The 11,660-nt window shown below is 40.3% G+C and overlaps 1 protein-coding gene across 3 annotated transcripts in view; it reads right to left on the reverse strand.

The window, feature by feature from the left end:
• Positions 1-547: 547 nt before the first annotated feature.
• LOC113482764 (gap junction beta-6 protein) overlaps positions 548-11,660 on the reverse strand; it is a 32,137-nt gene continuing 21,024 nt past the window's right edge. The window contains exons 3-4 of one of the 3 annotated variants that reach the window (XM_026853818.1): positions 11,341-11,415; positions 548-2,346 (exon numbers count right to left, since the gene is read on the reverse strand). In XM_026853818.1, the coding sequence (XP_026709619.1) occupies positions 1,533-2,324 (792 nt within the window). In that variant the 5' untranslated portion in view covers positions 2,325-2,346; positions 11,341-11,415 and the 3' untranslated portion in view covers positions 548-1,532. Of the gene's footprint in view, positions 2,347-10,408; positions 10,647-11,296; positions 11,416-11,660 lie in introns of those variants that run through there. The other 2 variants (XM_026853826.1, XM_026853835.1) reach the window with 2 other exon arrangements.

The following is an 11,660-nucleotide window of genomic DNA, read 5'->3' on the forward strand; positions in this document are numbered from 1 at the left end:
CCCACCTACAGCACAGATGAACACAAAGGTGTGCTGGGACCTGTGTGATAGTCTGATACAACATCAGGAGGAAAACTGCACCGAGTGTAACCTCTGCTCCTAGGAATACCTTTACACCCCTTGAAAGAGTAGCTCCATGATACAAAAACAGTGAGGCTAATCCATTGGCACTGGTGTCAAAAAAAAAAAAAAAGCAACTGAGGTCAGTGTGTCCATAAGATTTTTATCATGGTGAGAAGTGATCCAAGACAGGAAGCAGACACAAGACACTATAGCTATGCTCTTACACTACACCCACCTCTGACCTTCAGGAGCCCATGGTTTCAGGAGCATACCCACCCACGAGCACACTCCTGTGTGCTCAAGTTAGGTGTGTACCTCCCTCAGAGTAGGTACAAGTAAATGAGGGCATCAGTGCTCTGGCTGGAAGTGAGGGGGTGTGTATGGACTACGTGCACTTCAGATGTAGAATCTCTCCTTGAGAACAGGTTTTCATAAGCACTTGTCCTGCTTAAGATCTCACTAGCATTCACATATAGACTCTTACTTCATTAAGAAAGGTTAAAGTGTTTGCCTTTTATTCAGAAGACTTGTTCCATTTCCAGTGATACTTTTTCCATGTCCTTCAAACCAAAGAGCCCCTAGTTTCATAACAGTCTACCACAAAAAAAGCAAACAAATCAAAACCATAAACAAATACAGCTAATACATTAGAGAAATAATAAACATTTACACAGTTAGGTCTGTTGCTATAAAACTGATAATATGCAATTAGAAGATTGGTAAGATTACCAGGTCTGCTAGACGTTTAAAGCAAGTCTAATTAGGCTGTATCTATACTGTCATGCTGGTTTTAAGCACAAGTTTGTACTCAGGACCTAGCTACCTCAATCATCCACACTGCCACGTGGTGGGCTTTCACACAACTTCCCCTACAGCCAGCACTGTGTATGCAACAGGCTCAAGCTACCTGTCCAGACTCAAGCAGCACTTGCAAAAGCTGTAAAGAAGTAGCCTATAGCTGCCTCCTCCCTATGAATATGGTATTACAGGGTTCACCTGCATATGCCTGGTTAAGAAACAAGATACAGTCAGTTGTGTGCTATTAATACCTTAATTAACATGGAATCTTAGATTTTAGAAAAATATTTTGTCAGTTCACAAGTAAAAACTATCACTATTACAAAACATATCGTAATACTAGAGTATCTAGCTTGAAAAAGATTTTTGTTCTTATTGCTGTTGCATGTAGTTTTCAGAAGCTGTGTAGCATGAAGGTAATTAGTGGGTTTCCCACTTGTCATAGTTAACTTGTAAGGGTACTCACAGGAAGATACACTTTCCTATTTAATCCTCACACAATTTTCACATTTAGGCTGCCCTGACTTTTTTTCCAAGACATGTGCATAATTGACACCTGACACTACGTATCAAAGTCTCACTCAACTTGTCTCATATAACAGATTTCATTTGCAGCCTTTAAACAAAGGACATTCACCCCAAAAAGAGTGAACACCAGCATTGACACCATCTTAGCTACTTGAAAATCCTATAACTGTGTTCTGACAGCTATCAGATATTAACTCATTCATTTCATTTTGTTTGGTTTCTTCCTTATTCTCATGATTAGGGTGATGTTTTGGACTTCCAGCTTTTTTAGACCTTCTGAGGAAAAATTTTGTCAGTAAGTAACATAATTCAGCCACATTTAAAAGAATACAAATACTGGACACAGCAATCATGAAAATAGTAAACACTGTCTTTTCAGTAGGTCGAGAAACAAAGCAGTCTACTGTGTTGGGGCAGGGCCAAGCATTACACTTCATTAAACGAGGCATTCGGAACCCATCGTACATGAAATAAAATGCATACATGAAGACAGCTTCAAAGACCAGTCTGAAGAAGATGCTGCTAGTGTATGTCCACCACAAGGAACCCTCAATACGAAACCTCTGTTTTCTGATTTCTTCAATGTCCTTGTATTCACATTTCTGGTCTCCCTTTCTGAACTGCCTTTTCTTCTCATGCCTCCTGTAAGCTACATGCATGGCCACCAGCAACGCAGGTGTGGAAACAAAAATCAATTGCAGGGCCCAGAGTCTGATGTGAGAGATGGGGAAAAAGTGATCATAGCAAACATTCTTGCAACCAGGTTGCAGAGTGTTGCAGATAAAGTCATCTTGTTCGTCTCCCCAGACTCTCTCTGCAGCCACAACCAGGATCATGATACGGAAGATGAACAGGACTGTGAGCCATATCTTCCCAATGCTGGTGGAGTGTTTATTCACACCTCCTAAAATGGTATGCAGAGCTCCCCAATCCATTGTCTTGTTTTAATCGTCTGACCTAAGACAAGACAAATAAACAAAACTAAGATTAATCAAGATGGGAAACAAATACCATCAAGCATGTGGTATAAAATAAAAGCAATACCATGTAATTGCAGCACATTCATTGGTTGTGGTAACATTTTGTTGATGCAGTGGTCTTACCTATAAGCAGTCATAAATAATAATCACATATCAGCAGGTAGTATTTCATTACTTGATTACACACATGGTATCACATTCATTCAACTTCTAGGTGTATTTGCCAACTGAAAACAACTATTAACCACATTAAGTAGTAGGAAAAGTGGACAGAAGAAATTAAAAAAGACTTGAATTAAAAGCTACAATTTCTAGTGGTTTGATAACAGTAACGAAAAAATAGATAATAGATAATCACATCAGCCAAAAGTAAGGTAGGTGATATATTAAAAAATAAAGTGTTAGACAGCTAGAACTCCTATATAAATTAATCCAAGTTGGCCCATCCTTAGCTTTCGAGCATAAAAGAGGTTTTCATAAGTATAATCCAGGAATAAAGACAGACCTCGAGGAACTGCTGTTAATGCTCTGCACCTTCCATGAGCAGGTCTGGATAACCTGCATTCACAAATTTATAAAATGTGACTGCAGGGCTCTGTCTTGTTACAGTTCAAGAAAATTCCACAATAGTATGAGGCAATGAAGGTGAAGGCTTAGTCATTATCCATTTAATCTTGAGTTTGATGTTTAAAATCAATGCTTAAAGATTCATACCCAAACTGCATTTCTCTCAACTACAAAGAGAGCCTAGGGTAACTAGATAAAAACTCCTTCATTGCTAATGCCTGTCAGATGATTCCCACCCCCCAAGAACTCAGACTCCATTACTCATAGAAAAGGAGACACATTTCAGAGGCTGGGAGAGTGCTAAAGTCAACATTTGAATTGTTCAGACAGGCCAGCAGTAGCTCAGACTTTTCAACAGAAGCATATAGTTTCCAGTAGGTGAGTTTCAAAGTACTATGACTGTAATGACTTAAAGGATTTCACTTTTGTCTCCCACATACCTCCTCAGGAACACCACAGTTATTTGTGGAAGCTGAACAAACCCAGACAACAGCCTTTTACATAGAGCATTCAGAGGCATGTTGGCCCACGTCTCCTCACACCTCCACTTCAGATGGATTTACAGAAGGTTTGCAAGCTATTCTGAATTCAGCATTTCTTGTGCCAATCACCTAGGACCCTCTAAAAGTACTCACAGAACTCTTTGCTCTGAAATTCCTCATGAAGTTTTTTATTTCTCAACTTCATTAATTTCTTTGCATCTCAGAAAACATTTTTCTTTGCCATTTACAGTACAGGGCACCAATAAGCCAAATCACATTTTCAAGGTTTCTAGATAAGAGCAGCCACTGGTGCAAAGGCCACCATATCCATCACGTGACAGAATTTTTAACATTTTCCTAACCCTCAGCTGGGTCACATTGCGTAAGGAAGAAAATGAAGACATTTCTCTGCAGTTGTCTTCCGCATCACAATCCCATTCTGAGTAATGTCAAAAACCTTTCTGCTCTACAGCAGAATTACATGTAATCAGTAACACACAATAATACAGAGCATCAGTCAAAGTACACAACTGCTCAGGGAAAAGTAGGACATTTAATTGTCATATGAATGCAATGTTTGTTTTTTTTCTCTTGACTTATTGGAATGTAAGTGTAATCTCCCTTCACTAGTCCCATAAACTACATTTCTCTCAGGTCATGCTGGTTGACTCCGTGGGGTTACACTTCAGGAGTTGAAAAAAAGAGGGGACCCAAGATTTTCTTCAGATTGGAAAGAACCTTTCCTGAGCCTCCATCAGGATGCAGAATCTATGTGGGCTACTACCCCTGTATCAGTCTGAAAACAGTCCTGGTGGCAGAGTTACCTTCTTATCCTGCTAGGTTATTTTTCCAAGAAGAAAGCTTATATTTGTTTCCACCCCTTTTTTACCATTTGGTTGTTCATCAATCAGACCAGCCTTTCTTTCAGGATTTGTTTTTGAGATCATTGTATGTTAAGCAGAGGAACAGTTACAACTTTATTAGTGTTTTTATTAGTGTTCTCTGTTACTCTTAACACACACATTGCAATTACAGTACTTATAAAATAACAACTAAGTATTATGACTAGAAATACTTATGCACACCTGAATATAAATCCTGTAGACGACTGGCACCATGTAAACCGTGGCATTACACAAACCATTCACCCACCCTTTAATTCCAGGTTTCTTGCATTTCTTCTCTGTCACTGTTCCTTCTCCCTGCCTGTCAGCCATTTCCTTACAGTGTGAAAGACTGAGAAGTGGAACCTGTATATCCCTTCCTCTTAAGTCCCATTTTTTTACACTTCACCCCTCACTGTACAACAATACCAATGCCTTTCTGTTATCACAGCTTCACAAGGATTTGTTTCCGTATGGAATCACTGCTTCCTGTCTCCCTGTGCAAAAGGGGATTCAAAATACAAGTGTCTTAGGGTGTAGTTAAAAGGTACCTTGCCTTCAGCAGCAAAGTTAGCTCAAGATGATTCCCCATCACTGTTTGATCCTGAGGTCACACTGCAGTTTATCTCCTGCAACTTTGTGAGGATACATTATAAACCAGGTGGCTTGTTCAAAAGTTATTCCCACTACTGGTATGGGTTTTTTTTGTTTTTTTTTTAAATCTCAACCCATTTCCCAACCTGCTTTACAGCACAGACCCATGGAGCATCTGAAAAGCACAACTTCATTTTAAAAACAGGCTGCAAATTGCAAAGCATGGGTAAGAACGAGCAGTCAGTGGGGAAGAGGGGCTGTCAAAGCTTTATTGCTGAGGACGATACATCTTGAAACTATACTCTTCATCTGACTTGCTCCATCTCCTTTGAGTATATTGTGTTTGCTAAGCCAAAACATGGTGCCTCAACTCCAGCAAAAGCTGTACCCGGACCAATGCAGAAAAAGCCACACTTTGGAGAGGCAGCCTTTCACCCCAAGTCTCCTAGAGACATTTTCTCTCCTTCCCAAAAAAGCCTTTGTCTTTCCTATCTGCCCAAACCCTCCCCCTGTCACCATTCCCACCTACCTTTCCAAATCCTACATCTCTTCAGCTCCTCCTGCTATCATCCTCTATTCTTTCTGCTGCTTGCCAAGCTAGTCACCAAACTTTGCCCCTTGCTGTACCCTCATTGCCTCTCAGGCTTGTTTTTATGCTGGTGGAAAGTCATATGATTGCTGGGACGCTCCAGAGTAATACAGGCACTGATCAGATACCAGTAAAGTCTTATCTTCTCCCTGAAGGGTGGCACAGTTAAGATTGTAGGGCCATACTCAGGCAGCCTGAATTTCATCCAAATACTTGGATGTTAGTTTCCTATTAGCTGGCTTTAAATACCCAAGCAGAATCAAGTTAACAGAGCATGGCCCTTCACACTATTAAAACATCAGTGCAGATCACTCCAGCAAGTTTGGGCTAATACTGACGTGATGGCTCATTTACTCTTAAGTTACTAAAAAGCTAAGATGTAGACTCATGATTGTAGGTTATCTTTCCTCCAGATACTTGCTTTTAAGACCTTTTAACTAGCAAGTAAAATATTAACTGTCTTGCTGACCAAAGAAGAAAGCAGGAAAGCTACTTCCTTTTAATGGGTAGTAACTCTTCTTTTCAGAGACAGTCTAGATACTACTTGTATGTGGACAAATGCAGCTAAATACCTACAGAAATAACACTATGTTGACAGTTAGGGACTTACCTGCTTTGCTGATCTCAGAACCACAGCTCAAGTTAGACATTAAAGCTCTGGTGATTTTTTTTTTTTTTTAAAAAAAGTAAAGTAGGAATGAGGATAGGGACCAGCTATAAAGGAAGAAGCTGGGAAGAACAGAAAATAGCTGAAGTTAGTTAGGTTGAATAACTGAGCATTTAGAACCCATTCTAACATGGGAGTGTTAGATTTGTTAAGTGTTACATTTTCCTTAAAAAAAAAAATTGCAACTGAGCATGAAGATTAAGCCTAAACCACAGCACAGATCTTTGTTCTGCTACAAGCTGAACCTTATGTTCCATTTCAACAATTAGAGGATCACAACAGTATATGGCTGTTCAAGCAGGAGTTAAAAAACAATTACAGAAGATCACCATGCGCCACTGAAAAGTTAATTATGAGTGAAACTGTTCTATATGATCACACAATGTAGACACATAAGCAGATGTTCTGTTTTGGGTTTGTTTTTGTTAGAGGTTTTTTTGTTGTTTGTTACTAGTAGGTTAGAGAGCAGCAAGAGAACTACAGCTTAACTATTTCTGTAGATCTCCACCTTCTGGGCAGTATTTTGAGCTCTGTGCTGCCATGGCTCAAATGCTTTCTACTTTAAAGTTACCTCCTATAAGCCTACACTGAAACTAAGGCAGCCCGTGGTGCATACACCCAGTGAAAATCCCTCCAATTCACAACAATGAGGACAATTAACATTGAGCTCCTGTGTCAACAGACTTTTTCCACAGTTACAAAGACTGGGAAATCAGTCAATGGTTAAATCCACAACTTCAGCAAACCACAACTAGAATACAGTAAAGGTAAAAACAATATAAGATAAATTCCTTTTACATACACACGATGGTGCTTGCTGCTATAGGATATTATCAAGCAAACAAGTAGTCATTAGCAAATATTACAATATTTGCTTATGCTAGGAACATCTAGGAGTCCCATTCAGGAAGAGTTACACAGTATGCTAATTTACACATAAATTCAGAGTAATTATACCCTTCTCCCCACAGCTACAAATTAGATACCAATTTACTTTACTAGAATTACACAGAAACTTAGAGGGTATTCATAATGTCTCCACTCCTATGAGACTTTTAGCTTAGGGTATACCAAGAGTAACCAGTTTGGTGTGACACCCCACCACTTTCAGTTGTACCTCCAAATACTGATACAAGATCAGCAGTCTGCCAAGACAAAAGTCACTTTATCCCATGTGGGAATTCAATAACTGAGATAATCTTTAAGCAAAAAAAGCACTGGTCCTGATCATCCCTTCCCACCCCCTAAACTGGGGACAAAGGTAACTCAGACACCCAAGAGCAGCAGTTCTAATGCAGAATTTTTGCCACAGAAAGGCTTCAAGACTTCTAAACTGCAGCAGACCCAAGATCATGACCAAAATTATTTTATGACCCAGATTCACACAAGAAGTATTGCTGTACATTGAGTTCTAGTGTGTATTCAAAGGCCCTACTGATAGATCAAGACCGGAAGGGAAAGTTGTAAGCAGTTAGGACTGGGAGCACTAGATCTATAGGGGCTGATACCAGCATCAAGGTGTCTTAAAGCAGTATGTGCTGCTTTATACCCACACTTGAAGAACACACAAATCTGGATTACAGCAGGTTTGTATCAGCATACCTTCACCCTGCCAACCTGGGGTCTAGTTTATTCCTAAGCAAAACAGCAAGCACATAATTACTAATGTATAGATTTTGTTATTCTTATTGCTGAGTTAGTTCTGATATCATACCACAAGAACAGCAGCATTGCCAGGACTGAACCAAGGAAGCTTCTGATAGATACAGATTAACATCTTCAAAAAAACAGCATCCTTTTATTTCACCAAGAAAGGCTGGTATACAGGCTACAGCAATTACTTGCTAACTTACACAGACTTCCTACCTAAATGTCAGCCTGCCCCGTGCCTCAGTTTCCCAGACGTTAAACTGGGGATAACAAAATCTCACCATCTCGCAGCGCTATTCTGAAATGCTCCTCTACAATTACAGGCTTCACAGACTCATACTTTGTTATCAGCAGACCAAGACAGGTAAGCACCAGTACAAAGCTTGAAGTACAGAGCTTGAATTCAATCATTCAGGATGTTCCTGCTACCTGAAAAAGAATACAGCTCCCTAACACTGCTGTAGCTTGAACGCAGAGTTCAAACTGTAACAAGATGCAGCTTTGAACTCAGACTTTGGCAATTAAAATGCTTTAATTTCACTATTATAGGCAGCTTCCGGCTATTTTAATTTTACAGCGGTACATTAAAAACTTCAAGGAGCATACAGCTGGAACTCTATGAAATATGAACAACTCCACTTCTTTCCTAAAAAGCTGAGTAAAGATCAAAAGAGCAGTCTAACAATCACAAAAGCCTGTGCAGTTCTCCCTAGTAGCTCTTAAACTTTGTTCTGAACACCTATCTCCAGATCAGACTGGAAACTGGAGAACAGAAGAGCCATGACAGAGATTACAGTGTATCTAATTTGACACAAGAACAGGCAAAGACTAATCAGCAACAGGAAACCTCTGACAGTTGCAGGTCTGAACAGTGCAAGCATTGTATTTTTCTTCTACTCAAGTTCATGAAAACAGGAGGCATTTTTTTCTCTAATTAAACCTAGTGTGAAACCCAGATATGGCCTTTAACACAACAGATTAAGACTCTATGCAGTCAAATGTTAAAAAAGTATGCTAGTTAAGTATCAACAGCATTAAGGGTTCAATTCTATCCAGTGATTCCCCTTATGACTGTCCCATATTCATGCCCCTATATGAGTTTTAAATAATTTTCCAAGCATGTTTGGAAATACCCATAGCTATTTTACTAGTCTACAACTGTAAATGGAGGATAACCATCCTTCAGAACACCTCTGCACAAAATTCACTCCACTTGTGGAAAACAGGAAATCAGAAGTGCCAGTAACACTTGAAGGCATAACAAGACAGCACAAGTCCTATTAGAATTTGGTCTATCAGCCATTTTCCTCCCCATAAACCTCTCCCTTGAAATGGGCTTTAAATTTCTCTTTGAAAGGAAGTCAAATTCCTGAGGACTATGTCTTCACTGATGCAAGTGTCCTATTGATCATATTTTTTAAGACAGTTTTATATACACTGTGCCCTACTCCCAGTTATGAAACTAGCAACTTTTTAATTACGACATTTTAATGTTTGTTTATTTTAACCTGTTATTTAATTCCCATTTCCTTCTCCCCAGATTTAGGCAAATGTCTACATCCCCTCTGCAAATCTGCCCACTCCCATTTCAATGTAACATTTCCTATAAAATTGGCAAGTCACTGTCCTTCACACACAGACAGAACTTGCACATTATTGGAAATGCTAATTAAGTTTATAAACACTAAGATTTTATACTGCAGTGCAGCTTTTCCTTGAGTGCGTATTTTGTTATAATTTCTTCCATCAAAAGTAAAGACAAAAGCAACTTTTTCCCTTTAAAAAAGATCTATTACAGGAAGAAACATTTGTGTGAGATAAGAAATAAAGTTGAAAATTAATTCTATCAACTAATAGGAGATGTGTTTCTCTTTTTCCACATTCCTTCTGTTTTGACAGCATGTTATCTCTCCTCATACATCATCACTTCAAGTTTTTCCTTACACAAACTGGTGTTCAGCCAGGCAAGAGTCACAGTTCTCCTCCTTTCAGATAACTCATCAATCATCATAAAATAACAATTAAAAGTAGTGAGGAACAGAACAAGGGAAAACATCAAAAGAAAAAACAAAGATTCCACCCATGCTCCTGTCTGGCACAGTTTCTGGGATCACTGATTTCATTGGAACTGTTCACATTAGTAACAGAAAGAATCAACTGGTAAAGCATCCTCTTTAGTCACAGGTAGCAACCGAGCTTATCCAATGACTGTTAAAAACTTGTATGTATAATCTCAGAATGCTGCTATTTTTCCAGCTAGACATAGTCTGCTATACCCTTTTCACTGTAGAATTACTTTCTCCACAAATTAAACGAGGTTGCCCAAGTAGTCTACTTGGGTTATGCTTTAAGGGATGCAAAGCAGCACCACAGTCAGAGGCCCCAGCTTCCGAAAGCTGAGAGGACTAGCCTCTGTCAGGACAGAATTAATTAATCCAGAGAAATATTTCAATTCATGGCTTTTTATTGTTCCATTTTTAGCTCTGTGATATGTAGCCCTACCAATTATGAGGCTTACAGTTCTGAGGACTGAAGTCTCCCAGAAACCCTGATACAGGTGGTATAGGTACAACCTCATGGCTCCGCAAATGTGTTGGAAACCCCACCTGGAAAATTACACTGCAATGCCTAGTTGACACATGGAGGTGCTTCCTTCTTCCAGGCTGAGGCTTAGCCCACCATTGCCTTGTCCTCTGAGCTGAGCCTAACACAACCACACGCACATCCTTCTGCCTGCTGCCTGTCCTCTGGGGCTCTTCAAGGCAAATTCCTGGCAAGCAGGGTTTTCCATGCTGAACAGTGGAGAGCAAGAGATACCAGAAACCACATACAACTTCTTTAACAAAAGCAAGGATTAAAATACATTTTATTCTGCTCTCAGCTCCATGCACACACATACATTGTGGTAGTCCTGAACAGAATCTGGGCCCACATTCTCTTATCATTTCACACAGGCCACAGCCAATAAAAACTCCTTAATGATCAGAGTCACAAAACCTGGGTGTAAAAGAAGATTCTTAAGACAAAAGGCCACTTCCTTCTTTCAACCCCTTGCCTGTTCTCTTAAAGTATTTCCAGGCTACATAGTGATAACTAATGGAGCACAAGACAAAAACATTAACTCTGTTGGGGACAGAAAGAAGAAGAGAGGTTCTTCAACACAAGAGATGGGAAACGTAACACCCAGTCTAGGAAAGCCCAAAGACAGGAAAAACAGCCATTTCCAGCACACCACAGGAACATGGTCAGCTACCAGCTACTGCCAGCAGCTAAGCAAGCACTCCTGCCCTCACTCCAACATGCCCTTCACATTTTATTTAAGGGCTTGAGTACTCATTCCTTGTGCGATCTTATCCAGCCCTGATACTCAGAAATACGTTTATTTCTGAGTCATACCTCTAATTTCCTATTCCCCCTGTAATTCTGAGGAATGTTTCCAGTGTGTGATCAGACACTCACAGGACCTGTCAGTTTTACTGATGCAAGCTGTTTACCTTCATGAGGCTCTCTTAACATCTGTAGGTGTGTCGCAAATTACCTGTAATTGCGGAAGCCTTTATTTTGCTTGGTGTTTTAGCTGGTCGGGTACTTCACATAGCGTGCTTAGCGAGAGCTGTTGGGAGAATATGAATTAAAAAAGAGAGATTGTTAGGAGTTAAACGGATAATCAACAGCGACAAGAGTATTCCCAATTAACGCCGGGCGCGGGGTTCAAGCACCCCGCCTCATGCTTAAGCTCGGGAAGCGAAACCGAGAGCTCGGCGGCCGAGCAGGGGCGAAGCCTGTCAGGCCCGGGGGTGCGGCGCACACGGTGCCCCGCGGCCGGCCCCGGCCCGTCTCCGCGGGCGGCCCCGCTCC

This window comes from Athene cunicularia (assembly GCF_003259725.1).
Source record: "Athene cunicularia isolate RWA chromosome 1 unlocalized genomic scaffold, athCun1 chr1_part1, whole genome shotgun sequence".
NCBI classification, from domain to species: domain Eukaryota; kingdom Metazoa; phylum Chordata; class Aves; order Strigiformes; family Strigidae; genus Athene; species Athene cunicularia.